General features: G+C 34.7%; 1 protein-coding gene, 1 long non-coding RNA gene and 1 pseudogene across 3 annotated transcripts; all 3 read right to left on the reverse strand.

Annotated features, from left to right (window-relative positions):
- Nucleotides 1-115: 115 nt before the first annotated feature.
- LOC110890836 (protein FAM135A) lies at nucleotides 116-10,651 on the reverse strand. Of its 2 annotated transcripts, none has more exons than XM_022138484.2 (15): nucleotides 9,431-10,651; nucleotides 9,065-9,153; nucleotides 7,732-7,886; nucleotides 7,186-7,250; nucleotides 6,895-7,083; nucleotides 6,750-6,804; nucleotides 6,439-6,609; nucleotides 5,640-5,770; nucleotides 4,729-4,918; nucleotides 3,857-3,916; nucleotides 3,539-3,775; nucleotides 2,568-2,826; nucleotides 1,621-1,826; nucleotides 1,443-1,493; nucleotides 116-804 (listed from the first exon to the last, which is right to left on the reverse strand). In XM_022138484.2, exons 1-15 carry the CDS (start codon nucleotides 9,616-9,618, stop codon nucleotides 514-516), a joined length of 2,337 nt encoding a protein of 778 aa, XP_021994176.1. In that variant the 5' UTR covers nucleotides 9,619-10,651; the 3' UTR covers nucleotides 116-513. The 2 variants fall into 2 exon arrangements, with proteins under 2 accessions (XP_021994176.1, XP_021994175.1); XM_022138483.2 differs by having other exon boundaries at nucleotides 6,750-6,807; nucleotides 9,431-10,649.
- Nucleotides 9,978-23,667, reverse strand: LOC110888627 (annotated as a pseudogene).
- Nucleotides 15,348-18,494, reverse strand: LOC118484100. The gene is made up of 3 exons (XR_004872671.1): nucleotides 18,192-18,494; nucleotides 16,949-17,035; nucleotides 15,348-15,503 (listed from the first exon to the last, which is right to left on the reverse strand). It is a non-coding gene; the product is annotated as an uncharacterized LOC118484100 (long non-coding RNA).
- Nucleotides 23,668-24,184: the final 517 nt, after the last annotated feature.

Here is a 24,184-nt window from a genome sequence, read left to right on the forward strand (position 1 = left end):
TGCTAATGGTGTTCTTCCATTGATTTCAATCAAGAACACGAAGCCAAATCAAATTATTATCATTTTCACCAACAAAATACATGTCTGGAAGGTGGTTCAGATTCACATTCATCCCTAACCAAAATAAGTTTTCAAAAATTGCAAAAAAAAAGACTAGAAATTCATGAAGAAACACTTGATATTCATCTTATCTATAGTCATTCCTATCCATTACCTACATAAAGTACAGGGTCCTGGACACCTAAAACTTCTACCTGTGTAGAATTATAACTGAAAATCTACATTATAACTTCAAATATAAAACTGGGTCATAAAAATTATAACCACCTACCTTAAAAGCAGTTTGCAGCCTTCTAACATGATAATATACAAATGTCATGCATCGGCACACATGTTGTCATCACCAACTTGTCTTTAACAGTTTAACCCACCCTTTATCCATAACAGAAGTTGGCATTGACCATCTTTGACCATTAGTGTTAGCTCGTGACGTGTGAACATTTCCCATACGGATCAACGGAACAGTTCTGGAAAAGACCACATTATGAATTTTGCAAAAATGTCGGTTTCCAAGAACTCGATATGAGCAGCTCGTCCGATTATTGTGTTTAAGTTTCTTCCTTGCAATGAAGCATCGAAATTAACATCACATCTCATAAACGTGCGTTGTTCTGAAGATGGAGCGTGCATTTGTTCCAAACAGTTGTTGAGCATTTCGTGGAATATTTTGCCCTTTCTTGAGTAGTCCACCGATGATGATTGGCACATCTCGATTCGAGCAGAATGGTATGGAACGTAACCGTCCTGAAAACGACAAGACGTGTTACTCGTGAGTCGTGAGTGAAGAGTGTAGACCATATATGTAGTTTGTAAAAGGGACCTAACCCGCAATAAGACCTTTGCCACAGGGACCATTCGTGTAATTTACTCAAATAATAGGTTTTTATAACTAGGTCTGTAAATGAACCGAACGAACACGAACATCTAATCGAACGCACTTTTTTGTTCATGTTCGTATACTAAGAAATTGAGCATGTTCGTGTTCGTTTATGTTTGTTCGTTTAAAACCTAAACGAACAGTTCACGAACGTCAACAAGCATAAACAAACAAACTTAAACGAACATAATTTAACAAACAATAAACCACACATTCACAAATGAACATAATTAAAGAAACATAAATGAACACAAATGAACATAATATACTAAACATAAACGAACATAAAGTAATTTCGTATATATATTAGTGATTAATTACGATAAATTCCATTGGAGAACCCAATATTATTACTAGAGAGCCCAATTACCAAACAGTTCATGAACGTCCGGTTCGTTTATAGGCCTATTAATAACCAACTAGGACTAGGTAAAACACAGCTCAAATAAATATGTTGTTTGCATAAACGGGAATTATTTAACAAATAGTGAGACGATGTATATACCTGAGGAGATGATAGCAGGATTATGTTTTTGAAACTTTCCAAAGTCTTTTGCTGAAAATATAATAACATGAAATGGAATTTTTAAGTGAATAAACTAAGAGAAAGAAATTTGAGAACTAAAAAAGTAAAATAAACCAGAAAATGAATTGTTTAGATTCAAAAGTATAATAGAATGTACCTTGGATAGATTGTAGAAGAAGGTATTCTCGAGATCTATGTCATCAGTGAAAGTCAGCTGATGAATGCAACGGGTGTTTTTAAGCTTCTTCAACAGCCATAATCCAGAATTGAAAAGAGAATTGGAACTGTAGAGATAACCTAAATGTGGGCCCGATACAGAAACGTATGTATGCAGGTACCTATGGTATGGCTCCATGATGCTCTCTGCAAGTTTAAATTACAAGATTATAAATAGAACCTTTAGCATGATACAAGTGCATTTTCGACCCTCTTTAACGGGTCAAATGTGCAACTTCAAAAACTTGATTATTATTGAAACAGGTTAAACGGGTCGAAAGCGACCCGAAATATCCTATATATCATTCCCACCTAAATCGTTTTATCAATTATATAATTTATATAGGTCTCATAATTTAGAGTAAAATGCCATTTTCGTTCCTAAGGTTTGGCCATTTTTGTGACTTCCGTCCAAAGGTTTGTTTTTCCGCATTTGGATTCAAAAGGTTTGAAATCTTGCCATTTTCATCCGGCTCGTTAACTCCGTCCATTTTTCTCCGTTAAGTCGTGGGTATTTTCATCTTTTTTATCCGTTAAGGGTATTTTGAATACTTGTACATTATGCAAAATGCTTGTACTTAAAGTAAAAAGGACCGAACTGCCCAACAAAAGAGACAGAAATACCCCTAACTCAACGGAGAAAAATGGATGGAGTTAACAAGCTAGATGAAAATGACAAGATTTCAAACCTTTTGGATCCAAATGCGGAAAAACAAACCTTTGGACGAAAGTCGCAAAACTGGCCAAACCTCAGGGACGAAAATGGCTTTTATGCAATACATTAGTTACTCAAGAAAAAGAACAAAACGTGTTTGTGGGCCAAACCAACCAGACCCTTTTAGATCCATGTTAAAAAACAACCGACCTAAATCCGTTTCAACATGTTACCTGCCAATGCGGTTCTTATAATCACGTTTCCAATGGAGTGTCCAACAAAGCTAAGCTTTACATTTTTTAAGGTACCGGACCTCGAGGCTTTATCCATCTTCTTTTTAACAAAAGCAATGACTTCTTTGGCAAGTCTTAACCCCATATCCCTGAAGTCCTCAGAAGTTTTGTCTTCGTTAGCTTCCGACATTAAAAACTCAACTTTTGGATCTATTAGAAGCCATTGATTCCGGACAAGACGTAAATCCAGATGATGTCCCTGCGCATGTCATCATGAATTAGTTTTTTTTTACAATAGTGAATATCACACCACCTGCTTCTACACAAAATTAGCATGCATAAATTGCTACATTACAGATTCAAAAAACTTTTTGGTTTTCTTAAATGTTATAGAATATTATTGCCTTAAATATGATTGAAAAGATAATATGATTTAGGACGTTTTAAGTAGGCCTGTAAACGAACCGAACGTTCATGAACTGTTCGTGAACTTGTTCGGTGGGCAGTTCGTTTATGTTTGTTTATTAAATAAATGAACAAACATGAACAAAATTATTTGTTCATTTAATTAAACGAACGAACATGAAGTCATGAACACACCTGTTGTTCGTGAACGTTCGTTTATGTTTGTTAATATTTTATTAAATAAATACATATGTGGCTATATTTATATATATATAAATAATTTCCAGTAACAAAAATGGGCTTTCCAATATAACTTATCATAATTAATCAATAATTTATATAAAAAAGTTACTTTATGTCTATTTATATAATTGGGTTTACATGCCTAGTTTTAAGCATCTAGAATCCACTTTGGGGGACTTTCGACCTGCTCAATCCCTTCCACCCTTTTTTTATTTTAGCTATTTTGCTAATTTTTACCCATTTGACTTTGACCCGTCGCATATAAATGGGCAAAATCACCACCTCTAGAATTAAACTGGGAGTATGTAAACAGCATAACATACTTGAAAACCATGAACGAAAACAGCAATCTTCAAAATACGACCCTTTTGCTTATTGCTAGAGAAACTTGAGTCAATCTGTGGAAGCACCCCGTTTGTATCTTTTGGGTCCATGTTTCTGAAGTAAGTATTTCCACTCTGTGAAAGCAATGGTGCGTTTACTACACGTTCCACGATTATGATAGGTATATGTGAGGGATCTCCAAAAATCTGAAGGTCTTGAATTGAACGATTATTTATCTGCATACAATTGAAGAAGGGTTTAAAAGATTCACGTAAGATGGAAATAGGATAATGAAGCCTTTAAGAATGCTAACCCACCCTCATCTGTGCAATACTACGCCTGTGGAGCTCAGCCCTCGTTGCTGCAGCCTGTGAAGGCTGAAAAAAAATCATCTCAATGATTCAGGTGTGATTATTTTATAATCAGTTGTAAGAAAACACAATAATCAGATAATCAAGTGTTTGATAGGCAATGATAATTTTGAAAAAAGACATTTTTATATAATTTCAAGTATTTAAAATATCAGATATAACCATCCACATTTATCAAGTACAATTATATTTTTGAAAGAGTAAAATGCCATTTTCGTCCCCGAGGTTTAGCCAGTTTTGCGACTTTCATCCAAATGTTTGTTTTTCCGCATCTGGATCCAAAAGTTTGAAAGCTTGCCATCTTCATCCGGCTCGTTAACTCCATCCATTTTTCTCGTTAAAAAGACAAAAATACCCCCGACTTAACTGAGAAAAATGGATGGAGTTAACGAGCCGGATGAAGATGGCAAGATTTCAAACCTTTTGGATCCAGATGAGGAAAAACGAACCTTTGGACGAAAGTCGCAAAACTGGCCAAACCTTAGGGAGGAAAATGGCATTTTACTCTTTTTAAATTTTACATGGTGGTATTTTTTAGCAAAAAAGAAAAAGTTCTGTGAATTATTTTTCTTTCATGTTAGGATAAAAATAAACGTGAAATGTAGATGAAAAGTATTCAAAATAAGGTAAAAACAAGGGGGTGTTTCATTAAAATATATAAGTCAGGTTATTTGACCCCTTCAGAATCGTTTCATAAATACTAAAAACTGATTATGCATGTAATCAGTTTCATAACGTATATCCAAACACTCCCTAAGATGTTTGTGCTACGTGAAAAGTAAAACTTTGTGAGAAGATACAAAAGGTAACAAAATTACATCTTCGGTTATCTTCCTGGGAACAGGCACTTTACCACGTAAAGTGTGGTATGTTGAGTCATCAATCTCAGTTAGGGTAGATTGATTTGGCATCTCAACCTTAGAGTATACCATCCATATTGACCATTCGGTTCTCCGATCGATAGCCCATGAGTTACGCAAATGATCCAATATCTTTGTTTTATTTGCCCTAGTGTGCAGTAACAGATAAGATTACGAGAATCACAGTACCATGTACACATTATGCAATGCTAACCTGCTTTTATTGATAAATAAAATCCAGTAGGTAGGGCTACAGAGTGCAAACAAACCGAACGTTCAATGAACAGTTCGAGAACCATTCGGCAGGAAGTCCGTTTGTGTCCGTTCGTTAAATAAATGAAAATGAATGAACATGAACAGAGGCCACGTTCGTTCATTTATGTTCCTAAACGTTCGGTAACGAGTTCATTTGTGTTTGATAGTTCATTACTGTTTTTAGTTATTATATTTTATCTAACTAGTTCAAAATCCAAAAAATAATATGTTTAATTAGTATCAATGTATTATATATTATGTACACGAACGCTTGTTTGTGTACATTTGTTTCCATTTGTGTTCATGAACATTAGTTTGTATTCATTTGTGTTCACGAACATTTGCGTTCGCCGCCTAAAATTAACAAACGAACACGAACACATTCATTTCCTTAACGAACACGAACATAAAAATCTCGTTCGGTAAGTGTTCATGAACAGTTCGTGAACACATATATTTCCTTAACAAACGAACACGAACAACGTCTTGTTCGTGTTCGTGAACAGTTCTTTTGCAGCCCTACCAGTATGTGCAAGTGTGCAACATAAGAACATGAATTTAAAAGAATTCTGATTTTTTTTTCTTTTCTATGCACTTGAGGAACAGAACCAAACCTGTGGAACTTTAGAAATGTGCTCCATAAGTAGAGAATCTGATCTCCAATTGAATGGAAAAGACGGTACAGTTCGTCGTTTTGGAGAGAATACAGATATTCACTAGAGAAATCAACGGTATCGTTTGGGATCTGTCCATCATACATCTATGGTCATTTACAAAAAATAGCAACATTTTATTAGAGTAAAATCTCCTTTTCGTCCCTGAGGTTTTGCGACATGCGTCCAAAGGTTTGTTTTTCCGCATCTGGATCCGAGAGATTTGAAATCTTGTCATTTTCATCCAGCTCGTTAACTCCATCTATTTTTCTCCGTTAACTCAGGAGTATTTCCGTCTTTTTTGTTAACTTAAAGGGCAATTCGGTCTTTTTCACTTTACGTAAAAAGAACAAATACCCTAGAAAAAAGCCGAATTGCACTTTAAGTTAACAAAAAGACAAAAATGCTCCTGACTTAACGGAGAAAAATGGATAGAGTTAACCAACCAGAAAAAAATGGCAAGAATTTAAACCTTTTGGACCCAGATGCGGAAAAACAAACCTTTGGACGAAAGTCGCAGAACTGGCCAAACCGCAGAGACGAAAATAGCATTTTACTCGTAAGTCGTACCAAAACTATATAATATGTTGTTCAAATTAGACCAAAAAAATAGTATATGATAAACAAAAGGTACTGCGTTGCATAAAACTAATATTGACCTTGTCGTTAACCCTAAAGCCTGTTCATAAAATAATATGGTTTGATATAATTTTTAAAAAAAAGCCGAATTAAGAAGCAACTCAAATAACAAGTGAACAACCTTAGAAACATTTTCCATGTCCACTTCCGTAAAAGCAGTCAATGCATTTGTCTCATCATGTTGGGAAGTCAAACCAGTCAAATCAATTGTTTCATTAATTGCCTTACTAAGATTCCGTAGCTCTTGAAGTAGAATTGCACGAGAAGTTAAAAATGCCTTCACAAGCAAGACCTGTTTCAGCACAAAGTGTTACATATACAACACTTATTTATAGTTGCTGAAATATGTGACACGAAGTAGCTCATTGCAACAAATATCATTACTTTAAGTAAACTAAATTAATAATTCAGGAAACCTAAAGAAATGCGTACTTGATTTCTCTTGTCATACTTCTCACTGGCAGCATCTTCATTACTATGAGAATTGCTGCTAGAAAACTGACACAGTTAGTTTATCATCAAAAAATTGCAATACACGGTTAAAATCTTGACAGAAGTGACAAAACCAGCAACAAACCTGTGTTTCTTCATAGTATGAACACCTCCTTTTAACAAGCTGATGTGGACACTCGTATCAACAAGCACAGAATGAAAAGCATCAAAATGAACAGGACAATATGAATGCAATCCAAGAAGAGCCTTTGGTGAAATTCTGAATTCATGAACGGCAGCAGGAGCAACATTTAAAGAGTCCTGCATATTGGAGCTGCAGATGGAGCATTAAAAACACTATATCTAGTAAATAATTCATGAAATGAGTAGCAAAAGCTGAAATACATGTTATCTATTAAAAGTGCAAATTACTAACCCATTTTCCAAAACAGGTGTGTACAGGAGCTCAAATTTTAGAATTACAGCAGACGTGATTGGACCCTGAAGATATTAGGAGCTCGTCAATTAGCAATATTACAAGTAGAGTGTCAAAGAACTATGCCCATATCATTTATTAATAGCAAAAAGCGGGCAATAGCAACAAGTTACCTATATGCTACGTAGCGATAGCGATGAAATAGCAAGCGCTATTTTATGTTTAGTGACACACTAGGGGAAAATTTTAGAAATATCTTAAATGTATGTTACATCTAAATAAGCTGTTTTATACACTGTTTTATGTGTATGCTTAACAAAAAACCTAAAATACTGCTATTTTATAACTACAAAATGCCGCTATTTAAAGCAGATAAAAAAACTAAAATCCCGCTATCGGCCCACTATGGAGGCGCCGAAATAAAATAGCGACACTTGAGTGCTACGCTATGTTATTCGCTATAGGTCTCGCTATGAGCGCTATTAATAATTATGGCCCAGATTCATTTGACTAAATTAACCCACTTGGAGAGAGGGAGAGAGAGACCTCAAATTTACCAAGAGAGAAGTTGAAAGATATCATGACTGATAGAAGAATATCCTGCCTTGCATATCGAATCCGGAAAGGCTGCGATGAAAAACTATGGTCCGTGTCATCAATCTTCCAAACCCCCAAGACATCATCAGAACCAAGATCAGGAGCTGCAGTTCATACAAAAGTGTTGCATGATATTAGCATGACATATAAAACTATGAAAGGATGGAAAAACATGCTCATGAGAATCAGTTTATGATATGGTTGTAGAAACATCTTATAACTTTAACCATGTTAAAAAGATATCCTTTCATATGTCGGCATTCCAAATGGAAACATGATGTAACACTTGGTATAGAATAGAAGTTCAAGTGTTTATAAATAAGTTCACACTATTGCTTTTTTTTTCCTAGCATTCCCTCTGGCAGTCCTGGTATACGTCTCAGTTAGTTACGTTAATCTTTTTGGATATAAATTCCCAGGTGTTTACTTTATACATTCATGACTTGAAGATATTTGTATGCACTTTCTTACACTTAATTGAATTAGGATCAGAAAAATCGGCCTGATGCATGCTTGTAAAAATCCCGACTAGGTGCCAATTAATCCCCGATTAGTCGCCGATTAATCAAATTAATCCCCATTAATTCCGATTAATCGCTAGTCCCCACCCCGCCGCCCGACTAGCAGTGTTGCAGAAGTCGGTCTAGGCGGCCGATTAATCGGCGCCTAGGCGCTAATCGGCTGTTCATCGCCTAAATTGGAGCAAATCGGCCAATAAATCGGTCCAGGTCAAAGTCGGTCAAGTCGGACTAATCGGACCAGGGTTTTTTGCTCAACATCGGTCCTAGTCGGTCAAAAGTGGCTTAATTTTTGAACTTTTAAGTACTTGATTTGTTATGTTTAAGTTTAATTGCTTATGTTATGATGCCATGTTTGAACCATACTATTTGAAACTTGAAGTATTTATGTGACTTTTGAAGTATTATTTTTATATTATTGTGTGTGTATATATATATATATATATTTTTGAAAAATTACATATAAAAATTCCCATTCCGATTAATCTCGATTAATCCCTATTAATCCCGATAAATCCCTAGGCGGTACCTCACCGCCCGACTAGCGCCTAGCGCCTTCTACAACATTGCCGACTAGCGAGTACTACAACACTGGCCTGATGAAACTAGATAAGAGACTGAAAAGTCTGAAATATGTCTGCATGTACTGTACGGTTAAGTAGCCTTATACACCATGACGACGGTCGGCGAATAATGACTAAGTAAACTTCAACAATTCAAATATAATCACATAGATGTGCATAAGGAACTAAAGAACAATGTACCATCATACTGAACCACCCTTGAAGGAGTACCCACAAAAGATGCATACTCACTATCTTCCCATCTCATGGTAATCTTGATCTGGTACCACCTGCAAAACACACATTAACAGTACACTTGTTTGTTTAGAAAAACACTGCACAGTCCCTATAAATAGCTAGATTTTACTCCGACGCTATCCGGTTACAGGTTTGATAGTATTTTCCAAACATTCAAAAAACCTAGTCAAACTCTATGAAAACTACTGCGACTCAAGCCATATACATGTTGATTTTGCATCAAAATCCCTACAAACTTTATTTTCAAAACTACCGTATGTTCAAGATCAAAGTTCAAAGTTAGCTTCATGTATTAACAACAATCCTTACCCTTGCTGAAACAGGTCTAGGTTATGAAACCTATGAATATAAATCGCAACTTCGTGAACAGCCTCCAACATTGACTTCCGATTCCGATAACGTTCCCTCGGCAGCGACAATCGCTTCGCATCGGCTTTCGGTTTAACGGTTCTCTGTTGATTGAAACCAGCTATGAACCATTTAAGACGACGGAACATAACTGATGATGATCTCTACGCTATTCACTGTGATTTGCATCCCTCCGATATATTCACCGTCACATAAAACCCTAACAGATTCCTTCAATTCCGAAACAACGGAAACAGAATACTGCAACGATTTCTAGGTTTTGTAACTGTGTTCAGTATGAGATCGTGAAGCAGACGACTCGATAAATTCTCCGTCAAATACAAAACCCTAAGTCAGAGATTTCTGTAACCTAAACGTCTGAAACAAAGGAAACAGAATGCTGCGATAATACCTAAAAGCCTAAAACAACAAGAAATGAAAGCTACGATGATATTTAGGGTTTGTATCACTGTCGTGTATGAGATCGTGAACCAGACGGCGCCGGCGGTTAATTCCAGCCGACAAAGAACGAAGCGATGAATTCTCCGTCGAATAGAAACCCTAAATTAGCGACTTCTGCAACCTAAAAGCCTAAAACAACAAAAATACAAATGATGTAATGATACTTAGGGTTTGTAACTGTTTTAGGTATGAGATCGTGAAGCAGACGACGGAGCCGGTGAGAATTCCGGCGAAGAACGATTCAATCAATTCAGAAACCCTAACTCACAGATTTCAGCAACGTCAACGTCTGAAACAACAAAAACTGAATGCTGCAATGACACTTAGGGTTTGTAACTGTGTTACGTATGAGATCGTGAACCAGACGACGGGGCCGGTAATTATTCCGGCCGTCTAAGAACGATTCAATGAAATCTCCGTCAAATAGAAACCCTAGATTACAGATTTCTGCAACCTGAGAGTCTGAAACAACGAAAATGTAATGATGTGATGATATTTAGGCTTTGTAATAGTGTTAGGTAAGAGATCGTGAAGCAGACGGCGGCGCCGGCGAGATGCGATAACTCCGGCCGGCGAAGAAGACGGAGACAGTGGTCTGCTCAGGGGAAGAAGTTTGATGAAATTTTGGGACAAAGTTGAGTGAATTTTGGAATTAATTTAATTTGTAATGTAATTGTAATAATGATTGTAAGTTTGAAAAAAACCTGCCATCATAAATGATATACTCCACTACAAAGCAAGAATACATACTTTTAAACATGATGTTGTCTGTTTGTTTTTATGACATTTCGTGTGTAGTGAAATCTTATTTGTAAAAATAAATAAATAAATAGTGTAATAAAATATATACCGAAAGCATTGTAAAAGGGCGCTACTAAACGTACCCCCTCTTGTTACTTTTCATACGTCATTTTCATAAAATTACATTTAAACTTATCATATTTACCCCCCTATACATGTCGTCATTTTTAAAAGTATTCTTTTTGTTACAAAATAAATTCAAAAGTGTAAAAAATTATTGTAGACGTTTTTTTTTTTCAAATTTTTTGTTTGTTTTTTATATTAATTAAAAAAACATATTTTTTAAAGTGTTCACTTCGATCGAAAGTCTTAAACTGGTTTTAACTTGCTTATAACATACTCCTTACACTAATTAAATTTGAACTTATATAGATTGTTAATTTATAGTTTAATAAAATTATTTTAGTACCTATTGTTTATTTATTCACTTACATAGATGGTTTGATGGTTTGAATGATTAATATGTGTTAGGGCTATAAACATTATTTTAAAAGAAAAACTTTATTACTCTTTAATAAATAAAAATTGTTAATTATTTTATAAACACATTTAAAGTATTAAAAATTATAAAAGTAAGACCTTTAACCTTTTTTTTAAAACGAGAGTTCAAAACTTTTTTTTATAAAAATGTTATTATATAATTGTAAAGATATTCAATAAAAAAGCATAATCAAAATACTATTTGAGAAAGTGTCTTTAAAAACAATATCCAAGAATTTTTAAAAAATATGTTTTTTAAATAAAAATTAAAAGACAATATTTTTTTTTGAAAAAAAAACGTCTGTAATCTTTTTTTACACTTTTGAATTTGTTTTGTAAGAAAAAGAATATTTTTTAGAATGATAATTTGTATAGGGGGTAAATATTACAAGTTTTAATGTGATTTTATGGAAGGGAGGGTATAAAAAGTAACAAGATGGGGTACATTTAGCCTACCCCTTGTAGGGCAAAACAAATAGTGTAATAAAATATAGAGTAAAATGCACGAATAATCTATGTGGTTTTGTAAAATAACACTTATAGTTTCTAATTTTTGAAAATTACACTGGTGCTTCCTGTGGTTTGACAGTTTGTTACTCGGATAGTCCCTGGAGTGGATGTCCGTTAGTTTTCTCCGTTAAATCTATGTTAAATGACAAAATTACCCCCTATTTGAAAGCAAATTTATAAGGGGCGTTCTCGGGTGGTGTTATCGGGTACACTCTATTTGATCAACAACCCTATCGCCGGTGTATCGGGTTGGACAATTCGAATAGTGAGATAGCATGGACCTTACCATTAAAGAGGTAGGGGTGGTCATCACGCATCACTCATCACTCACTCACAACTTTCAGTCAAGTTCTGCCACGTCATCGAGCTTTATTCCATCACTAGTGATGAATTTTAGTGGAAATATCCATCACTCACAACACCCAACAATAAACCCTCTCATTCCCTCGCATTCTTCTATTCTTCACGCGTGATATTCTTAACGTGTTATCAAATTTACGCGTGAAACGCGTTATATGGTTCCATCACGGGGGAAATGTGCTCCACCCCGAGTCCCCTTAAAGTATGTGTTTGATTTGGTCAACATGTTGTTTCATTTGTTCAACATGCAAACATAGACTTTTAACATTACCAACACCTCATCCAAGTCATCTTTTTTCAATAAACCCTGGAAATCGCCCCAATGTTCATATTCAAAATTCTAGTTTTATCATTGCAATAATCGATCAGGACCGTGGGCTATTATTCAAGATGAAGAGACGTGTAGATTAATACGATTATTACCTGCAATGATGATTGATTCACCAGAGATGAGACGAAGAGAGAACGGCAAAGTTAACTTCAGAAGCGTGTTTGAAGACGGAAAAGAAAAGGTAAGTGTGTTTGTCCAATCCCATTTTTCTTTTAATTAAATTTTGAATAACTTCACACAATAAATGTTTTAAGATTGTTGTTTTCAATTAGATGATCACAATATCATGTGAAGTTTTATGACAATCTACTAAAGTTATTTATAAATATAATATAATATTATATTCTATTTTAAGTTATTTTTATATAGTGTAATCTCCTTTTATTGATAGTGTTTACAATAAATGTTTAAATTATTTTTAAATAAAAACAAAAAAAAATAAAAAAAGAAAGGATTAGGGTAATGTTGCCACCAAATAAGGTTTTAAGATAGTGGATGGAGGGAGTGAGGTGACAGGATTGGAGGGATTTAGAGTAGTCTTAGGTTACACCATTCAAAGTAGTATTGGGTTGCACCCCTTCCCCGTCAATGATATGGATTAATAGTCTAAATTAGGTCATGCGTAGTGGTCCGTGATATACATCCCAAATCAAACATGGCGCCCTATAGCGCCGCCCAACACCATTACAAGGGGCGCTATGGGTGTTTAAAATTGTGCTCTCGTTATCCTCTTCGCGGCGTGGGGGGGAGGGTTGTTTTCAAAAATCCAACAATTACCACGCCCCATACATATATAACCCCACTACACCCTCTTGTGATATAAAGTCCCTCTCTTACGTTTTCGCCACTTGTCGCGTAACGCCCCCTCAAGGACTTTATGACTACACATGGACTTATTGGAACCAAGACACTTGATTTAATATAGGGGTAGCTAATGAACCTGAATTTGAATTCAATGGGTAAACCTAGAGGTGTACAAACCAGTCTTTTTTTAGTAACCGAAACCGGTTATTAACCGGACCGGTTTTTTTGACCCAAAAAAAACTGGTTTTTCAATAACCGGTTACGGTTTTTAACCGGTTTTAAGGGTGGAAATGTGTAACCGGTCCTAACCGGTTATAACCGGTTGAAAAAAAAACCCGGTTTTTTTATGAAAAAATAACCGGTTAAAAAAACCGATTAATAGAAACCGAAAAAAAAAACCGGTCTGCAGAATTGTTCACAGAATGTTATTTGTTGCTGTTTGTTGTTGTGTTGTTGCTGTTTTTGCAGTTTCTAACATTTTTTTTTGGTAAAATTCAATTTCTTAGATAAAAACTTAACAATGAAAGTATACAAAGTTAAAACATTCATTAAGTCTCGCAACAAACGGTTTTACATAATAATGAAAATACAAACGATAAACGTAACAAACGATAAACGGTTTTACATAAACTTAAAATATTAATCCGCAAGAAGGTCCACTAATATATATATATTTTTTTAGTGGAACTACAATATTGAGAAGCCTCGTTTAATTAGAGCTGGGCAAAAATAACCGGTTAAAACCGTTTTTTTTAACCGTTTTTTTCTATTCGTTACCGGTTAACCGATTATTAACCGGTTTTTTGTTTAATCGATTAATTAACCGGTTTTTTTTAAAACCGGTTTTAAACCCGAACCGGTCCAGAAATTTTACAACCGATCAATAACCGGTCAAACCGGTTGTAACTGAACCGGTTACAAAAAAAAAGCCGGTTCCGGTTTTTTTTTCCGGTTTCGATTGCGTAATCAGTTTTTTTTGTACACCTCTAGGTAAACCTTACACTTAAAATATGTGGGACATGTGATGGGATAAGTATCCGGGTATATGATTGGGTATCCGTTAGTTATAACAAAAAATTTGCGGGTATATGATGAGTACGGTAGTAGGTGATACACAACTCCATTAACGAAACATACATGCTCGTTACCCAAGATTTTGTTTTTTACTTTCTTTTGTTTTTGGACAATCTACTAATTCTCTAACTTTGAGTATTATATTTCTAATTTCATTGGGTGATAAAAATATATAAAAATTGAAATAATAGGAAATGTCTTTGGAATTTGAACAATAGTTTTCAACAAACTACGAGCATACTCGACAAGTATTTGGTTGTGTATGAGATAGTTTTATAATCAGAAGAGAAAAATGCAATTTGCGTCCCTGTGGTTTGTGCGAAACATCAACCTGAGCCCCTAAATTCATTTTTTTCGTTTTTTGAGCCCCTGAGCTTATGAATTCATAACACTTTGAGTCTCTCCGTCTGTTTGACCGTTTGAGCCAGAGGTAAGACCGTCTTTTGGCATATATTAATAACACTTTGCGTCCCTATGGTATGAGTGAAATATCAACCTGAGCCCCTAAATTCTTTTCTTGCTTTTTTGTTAAGAAATCATTGATTTAATAATTCAAATTAATTCTTTTTAAATAAATGCAATCTAATAATTAACTCTTTTTAAGTAAATGCAATCTAATTCTCTTAACTCTTTTTAAATAAATGCAATCTAATAATTAACTCTTTTTAAATAAATGCAATCTAATAATTAACTCTTTTTAAATAAATGCAATCTAATAATTAAATGTATACTATATATAACAAATTATTAAAGCCTAAATTGTATATAAAATGTAAACTTTTAATACATACAATACAGAGACAAAACGTCAAACCAACTTCGTAGACTTGATGGAACTTACAGACTCGATAACAAAAGACCGTAACATACAATACCGTAACATACAAGCAATTGTGGATCTTTACTGACGGGTGCACTTCGGAATGTAGCAGATATGAATGAATATAACCCCAGTGTAGCTAATTACATATCTGCCACTGGGGTTATATTCATTCATATGAATGAATATAACCCAAGTGTAGCTCTTCGATTTTCCTTGAAATTCCAGAGCTCGCTAATTACATATCTGCCATTGGGGTTATATTCATTCATATGCAATTGGTCGTTTTGATCAATCAGTTCCTTATGTGCACCGCACTATCTTCTAGGAGGTTGTCAAGTGTTCTCGCCTTCGTAGTTGGTGTTTTGCGTATCTTTACATCCGCAACCATTCTGTACAATATTTTCACAAAAAACATCACAAACAAACCTGAACAAAGCAAAACAAACAAAACAAACAAACATAACAAAACATAACATAACAAAAACAAAACAAACAAACAGAACAAAACAGAACAAAAACAGAACAAAAACATCACAAACAAACCTGAAAAACTGAAACCAAAATACCCAAATCAACCCTCTGTTTTTTCACAAAAAACTAATTATCAACAACTGATTATCAACATCATCATGCGGCATTCAGATATCATTATCAAAAACTGAAACCAAAATACCCAAATCAACCCTTTGTTTTTTCACAAAAAACTAATTATCAACAACTGATTATCAACATCATCATGCGGCATTCAGATATCATTATCAAAAACTGAAACCAAAATACCCAAATCAACCCTCTGTTTTTTCACAAAAAATTGATTATCAACATCATCATGCGGCATTTAGATATCATTATCAAAAACTGAAACCAAAATACCCAAATCAACCCTCTGTTTTTTCACAAAAAACTGATTATCAACATCATCATGCGGCATTCGGATTATCATTATCAAAAAATGAAACCAAAATACCCAAATCAACCCTCTGTTTTTTCACAAAAAACTGATTATCATCATCATCAACCCTCTGTTTTTTTCACAAAAAACTTATTATCATCATCATGCGGCATTCAGGTTATCATTATAAAAAACTGAAACCAAAATACCCAAATCAACCCTCTGTTTTTTCACAAAAACATTCACAAATAACTGATTATCATCATCATCATCATCATGCAGCATTCAGATTATCATTATCAAAAACTGAAACCAAAATACCCAAATCAACCCTCTGTTTTTTACAAAAACATCACAAATATCAAAAACATATATAGATAAGATGATGATCCAAACCTCTGTTTTGAAGATGAAGATGGATGAAGATGATGAAAATGGATGAAGATGATGAAGATAGATGAAGATGATGATGATCGGTGTAAAACAGAAAAAAAAAATAATAAGGTACACAAGATTTGAAGATGGATTAAGATGGATGAAGATGAAGATGGATGAAGATAATGATGATCGGTGTTGAGAGTTGAGAGAGAGATTTGGACATTTTTGGAGAAGTGTGATGATGATGATGATGATCGGTGCATTTGATATATATTTGAGATTATGTGGATATTAAGGGATAAGGGTATTAAGGACATTTCATACATGTTACAACGGTCAAACAGACGGCACACTGACGGAGGGACTCAAACTGTTATGAATTCATAAGCTCGGGGGCTCAAAAAACGAAAAAATGAATTTAGGGGCTCAGGTTGATGTTTCGCACAAACCACAGGGACGCAAATTGCATTTTTCTCTAATCAGAATTACGAATATCTATATCATTGTCAGCCTATATTGATATTCATATAATATGGTGATAACAAAATTAATAAACTTTCATACCCATATATGGTCGGGGTCTCCTTCGAATCAGTCTCTATATCTTTGGAATAGAAGTATAGCTTGTCTCCATCTCAAACTCCTCATATCCTGCAAATAGTTTTAATATGGATGAGATTTTACTGGACATGTAGTTTGTTGTTTGTTATAATTCGGACATAACAATTTGGTTGTTAATAGTCCGAACAACGATTAGAAAACGAAACTGGTTGTGTAAGTTAAAAATTAAAATGGTTGTTTAACCTTATAAAATATCTTTACATTTTGAAATATGCAATTATGCATTTGTTTTACATGTATGAGTAATCGTCATTGTTTTAAAATCTTTAATAATGTAACAAATTGAAACAAAACTCAACCCATTTAGTTTGGTTTGTTTTTTACAATAACTAGTTATCAAAACTGTTGCCGCGTTGCGGCGAACTTCTTTTATTATTTAGTCTGTGTTTATATGCGTTTAAAATTATTACGAGCGCGTTGCACACGGAAGCGCTGACAAGAATAAAAAGAAAATGTAGAAAAAAGCACTAAAAAATAACCGAAAGAAAATCAACTAAAAAGTTGTATGATAATGATGTTCGTAGAAACGCGTAGTCAGAGATGAACAAATAGTAATGGGTACCGGTACCGAATTTCCTGAACCGAAAGATCCTAAGTACCAGTTCGGTACTGACGTTTGGCGTTCCTGTTACTGGTTCGCTACTGGTTTTTACTTTCATATACGGATACTGTAACCGGGGTATTAGTTGGCACCGAGCTCATCCCTACCCCTGAAACTAAAAAAAAGTTGTACGATATCGTTGTTGTTCGTACGGTACCCGTGATCAGGGATGAGCAAATGGTACTGGGTAGTAGTACCAAATTTCTCGAACTAAAAGACAATCAAACTCAATCCGGTACCGACTTTTGGCGTTTTATGTAGCAGGCTAGTGCTGGTTTTTACCTTCATGTACCGATGACGAACGGAAATTTTCGATACAAGTACCGGTTGACACCAAATTTACTAAACTTAGAAAGTAAAGAAAATAACAATTATTATAATATTAAAATAATAAAACTATAAAAGAATTGTATATAATATTCTATTCTATTATAATATAATTTATAATTTATATTATATAACTAGGTTATAACCCGGAAACTTCCCGGGTAGGAAAGATAAAAATAAATTTATTCCTCATGCAATTGTTTCTAAATGAATATCCTCATGCAACAAAATTTAATCAGTTTTATAACAGTGTATTACCCCATAGAAATCTGTCAAGGCTGCCATTTGGCATGTACTCCAGGACAAGAAGTAGATTAGATCCTCCACTGGACCATCCTAGGAGACGGAGAAGGTTTCGATGATGAACATCACTTACAAGCTTAACTTCATTTGTCACCGCCGCTGTTCAACCTTGTAACCAAAACCAAAAAGAGAAAGCTAGTGAGAAATTGTAAGATTAATCTTAACAAAGAATCAAAATTGGATGAAACTGTACCGAATCTAACTCCGGATCTGTACGACACGGTGACATCAGTGGGGTCTAAATTTGGTGAAACTGTACCGAATCTAACTCAGCCCACCCGACCCGCCCATATAAGTGTTTTATCGTACTTTTAGCGTCTTGCGATATAGTAGTTAAACCCATAGTTATTAAAGGCGCTAGGCGCACTCAATGCGCATAGGCCTAAAGCGCGAAAAAAGCGAGCGCCTGAGAAAAATCAAGCGCATAATGAAATAAAATTAAAATATATTATGTATTAGGAAAAGTAAAACTATTCTTTAAACAAAATAAACAAAATCTTTTATGTAACACCTTATATCATCTATGTAATACTAAAAGTTCTAAAATATTAGTGTAGAAAAATAGTTTTCCTTGGATGAAAGTAGAAATCTGGCTAAAATCTTGTCGGAATTTAGAGAATTTGGCCAGAAACTCTCCGGAATCTAGGAATCGCGCCGGAATGTGCACCTGAACCATCACCTAGAGAATTAAAGCGCAATTTCTTCAACTTAAAGCGCAATTGCCTCGGCTCGCCTGAAAAATGGGCCTACGCGCAAGAGGCGATGGCTTTTAACAACTATGGTTAAACCAAGTTAACAACCATACAAGCAATAAGGACGGTAAAATCACCAACCTTAGAAACTTTTTCTGCCAGCCCTGCGTTTCTTGCATCTTTGACCATAATTTCCAGCTACTTCATTTGTTCTTTCCAAAGCTGTCATTGCTTTTTCTCCATATACAGATCTGTATAATAAAATTAACGATATAAATTCACGAAAGCATACATAAAAACTGAATTTAAAACTGAATATTACGTTGCATATTGTTGTCGCCCTTCTTCGTCAATAGGCAGAGGAGTTATAAGGACAATTAGCATCGTGGGGGAGCATTCCTGCGTTAATATGTTTTTAAAACGTTAAAGTTTGACAAGATCTGGGAATCAGAAAGTAGATTGAACTGAAAATAGGAATAATGAAACAGTAAAATCAGTGAACCTCTAAATGACGAACGATTTTTCTCAAATTTTCTTTGTATTCTTCAAGAAGAACATGTTGGCGTTCACTAACCTGGAAGTATCGCATCATTAGCCCCTAAAAAGACCGTAGTGGCAACTTTCGTAAAAATTTTCGAAAATCGTCTTTTTTTTTTTTGCAAATAGGATTTGTTGCTAAAAAAATAATTTGAACTATACATGCAATATATTAGCACTTTTTAAAATATACATGAACAAAATAAACCAAAAAGCTCAGTTATTACTCCCAAGAGAACTGCAACGTTTTTAAATGGAAATGCAGTTCCATATATAGACTTGACTATTGGGGACGAGTCTAAAAAGGAGACGTTCCTGAACAGTTAAAATCGATCGCACGGCCCAAAGCGAAGCAAGTCAGCCTATATGAGATCCAAACATCTCGGTTTTTGGCAGTTTGACGGTAAGACCATCACCATGGAGTGTGGTATACCGCCCCTGACCAACTCAGCAAGGTTGGCGCCCTATAGCGCCCCTCCCCCATTTGGAGTGAGAAATTATACAAATTGCACCAAAAAATTATATATTACTCATCCTTGCCCTATATATTGCTTTTAAATTCACGTTCCCACCAATGTGATCATAATAATGGTGATTGGTGAGAATTTATAATCTAGTTGATTTCAGTTATTCCTACTCAAGGCATTCACAATTGGTAAAATATGACAATAGCAACTTTAATCTTTGCATTATAAAAATAATAACTAACAGGGCTTGTAGATTGGATCTAATATATGAAGTTTAATCAATAATTAAAGGATCACATTTACATAAAAATGAATGACAAACTAACTATACTTGAATCTGGAGTCTGATCATATAGTAATATACATAATACTAATTCCAAAAAAAAAGCTGTGCAGATTCATATGAATTCATAGATCTGAAAAAACCCTAGACAGAAAGGAGATTTCACCTAGATCAAAGGCACATAAAGCCAGAAAGATTTATTCGTCACTGAACCCTAATCCCAAAATTAAGCGAACCATCATATCGAAAAACAATTGTTTTAGTCCAATTCTAACATTCATTCGTCATATATAAACTATCCAAACGATTTTCAGTCTATTCCAGTATTCCTCATACAAAGCATCAACATATAATGTTAGCTTTCACAAAATTCCTCTGGTGATCAACAAATACTTTAGTCCAATTCTGACATTCATTTGTCTTAGATAGACTATCCGAACGATTTTCAGTCTATTCCTCAAACAAAGCACTAATGGATTAACCCTAGAAATAACATGTAAACTTAAAATTTGTACTGAATCTCAAATTCCAACAGTGATTTTCAATTTATTCCTCAAACAAAACAATGATATATTAACCCTAGAAATAACATACAACCTTCAATTTAGCATTAATCTTCATACAGTTCAGTAAGTAGCAGTGTACCTTTGGTGGACATCGGGCGACCGGTACGGCACCGCCTAGGGTACGGATGTTGCTCGCCGCCGAGCACCGGCCGTGATAAAGTTATGCTCAGATCTGGAGCTCCGAGATCGTTGTAAACACCTATATCACCAAAACAAAAACCCTTCCGTTAATCGAAGCCCTAACTTTGAGATGAACGAAAAGAAACAAACCAACATGACTAAGATGATCGTACCTGAAGAAGACGATCTTCATCTCTACAGACGACGAATCGAAAAACCATAATCGGTCAAAAACTTATATATGAAGATCGGTTGAATCAAGGGCGTTTCCATCAGGGTTTCCATCGGCTCTCTCTCTGGGTTATGGAATTTGTTTTCCAGATCTGGATTGGAGAAATAGTGAATTTGAATTTGAATGAGAAACTGTTTGAGGAAACTGGAAAGGTGGAAGCTTTCTGACGTTTGAACCAGTAACTGGTTTGAGTAGGGTTTGTTGTATATGCTTTAAAAATTACACATAGGATTAAATTAAAAAATGAAAAAACTATCAAAATTACACCTAGGATAGAGGGCTTGAGATTGTGACACATAGGATAGAAAACTTTTCCTTTATTATAGTAGAAGATATATTAAAAACACTGTTCATTCATTTGTGTTTTTAATATATAGGGTAATAATAAAACTATAAAAAACTGTATATAATATTCTATTATATTATAATATAATTTATAATTTATATTATATAACATATTAAAAACACTGTTCATTCATTTGTGTTTTTAATATATAGGGTAATTAATATATAGGGTAATGTTCACATGTAGTATCATAACTAATCAAACAAAATTTACAAACATAATTACAAAGTTATGTATCGGTGCGATACTAGTAACAGCGGCGAATCTAGCCCAAAAATTCAGAGATATCCCAAAAAATAATTTTGGGATCAGGATATTCTTTGTATAAAAAATAAAAAAATTACACCACGTAGACGGACTTTAAGGGTGTTTTTACACTACAGAGACGACGGTAGCGATCAATCTTATTGAACCACCCACAAAATATTATTATCAAAATCGAATCTGGAACAAAACCATTTTCAATAATCCGGAGAGTTTTGTTTATCAAAACCGAGTTAGGAACAAAACCCATTTCAATAATCCGGAAAGTTTTGTATATTGATCGGAAAAGATATGAGAGCACCAAACTCTGAAAAGAATAGATCTATTGTTATGTATGTGTGATGAGTGTGGGTGTGGGGTGTGGGTGTGGATATGTATAGTTCTAGAGAGAGAGATAGAGGACTTACTTAGTTGATCAGCTCCCTCTTACCTTACTTAGGACTCCATTGATATGAACACGCAAAGCAGTTTTTTTACCGGACGAGAAGGGGAGGTGTCACGACTCTCCCTCTTACCTTACTTAGGGCTCCATTGATTAGAGGAAGAAACAACTACCATAGTAAATGTCATCATTAAACTAATGCTTAAGTTACCATACTGCCCCTACAGGTGTCTTAAATTAATGTTTAATGCCCATTTTACCCTCAAAATTCTAGTACAATTTCTTTGTACATATTGCTTCAAAATATGTATGCGATGTAAAATTACATCTCCGTCCATTAGATTTCCTTTATATAATATTATAGATTACATATAAAATGAATGATAATAATAATAAGTGAATAATGTTTGAAGAATAGAATAAAAATAAAATAAATTAAAATGTATGTGTTGTTGAGGCATTCAAGCAGACAAAAAAATAGTAAATAAATAAAAGAGAAAAATGCTCGTATAGTCCCTGTGGTTTCGCCTTTTTTCACCTTTAGTCCCTAACTTTATAAAATTACCTCAATAGTCCCCAACTTTTCATTTTTTATTCCCGAATAGTCCTTGGGTCTAACTTCAGTTTGTTTTCTCTGTTAAGTGGGTGTGAAATGACTAATTTACCCTTTCCTTAAAAAGGGCAAACCACAGGGACTAGATTAGAAACATTATCATCTTTCACCACTAAAACCCTTCTTCCTCTTCTTTGTGTTTTCTCCGGCGAACAAGACCCACTTCACCTCACCCTATTTCTCCTCCGATTACCCCATCATTAATCACCGCCGAACCGAACCGTACATACCCCTAGATTATATACATTTTAAGATATAAACTGGACGCCATTGGCCTTTCCAAACAATTACCATTTTGACTCCATTTCTGCTATATTATGTTTCTTCGCATCTGTTTGCTTACTGAGCTGTGTAATGTAGGACTCCAAAGGGGTATGTTCATCACAAGCCATTTCCATTGCTGCTTTCAACATATCATGTTGCTCCTCCAATTGTTGTAGCATCAATGATTTTGCCTTCATTTTGTCTGTAAACACATTTTCTTGATTTATTAAAATTTCTGTCTTGTCACTCGTCTGTACACTTTCCTGGGATGATTTGTCTTGAAGAGGCGACATTGACCGCTCACGTTTATCTTGACCATCTTCCTGAGATATAACCTCGACCTTACCACCGACAGAGATTCTAGAACACCGAGCATCCTCTATTAATATGGCATTATTGGTATCTGAATCCTCTCTTCTATTACCATTTTCAGTCACAACATCTTCAGCATACTGAATTGTATGTGATGCCACATCATCAGTTCTCAGTTTCAGGTCTTCAACTTTAGTATGCAAATCCTGTCCATCATCAGCATTGTTAACGGATCTTTCCAGAATATCAACATTTGTTGTTGTAGCGGCATTATCGTCCTCTGTTTCGGGTGATACTGCAGTTCGAGACGATTCAGAGAGCCTCCCAACCAAAAATCTAATCAGCTTATACATGTCTTCTTCAGTTTGACAGTGGAGAGGTGGTCTCCGGCGGTGATTAATGATGGGGTAATCGGAGGTGAAATAGGGTGAGGTGAAGTGGGTCTTGTTTGTCGGAGAAAACACAGAGAAGAGGAAGAAGGGTTTTAATGGTGAAAGATGATAATGTTTCTGATCTAGTCCCTGTGGTTTGTCCTTTTTAAGGAAAGGGTAAATTGGTCATTTCACACCCACTTAATAGAGAAAACAAACTGAAGTTAGACCCATGGACTATCCGGGAACAAAAAATGAAAAGTTAGGGACTATTGAGGTAATTTTAGAAATTTAGGGACTAAAGGTGAAAAAAGGCGAAACCACAGGGACTATCCAAGCATTTTTCTCTAAATAAAATAAATCTTCTATACTATATAATAAATGAAACCAATAAAAAAAACACATGTCATTCATTGAAGCCATCTATTTTTTATAGATAATTAATATCAATTAAAAGATAATTATAAAATTAAATTTAATATAAATTTAAAATAAATGA

Source organism: Helianthus annuus, chromosome 11 (genome assembly GCF_002127325.2).
Source record: "Helianthus annuus cultivar XRQ/B chromosome 11, HanXRQr2.0-SUNRISE, whole genome shotgun sequence".
In the NCBI taxonomy this organism is placed as follows: Eukaryota; Viridiplantae; Streptophyta; class Magnoliopsida; order Asterales; family Asteraceae; genus Helianthus; species Helianthus annuus.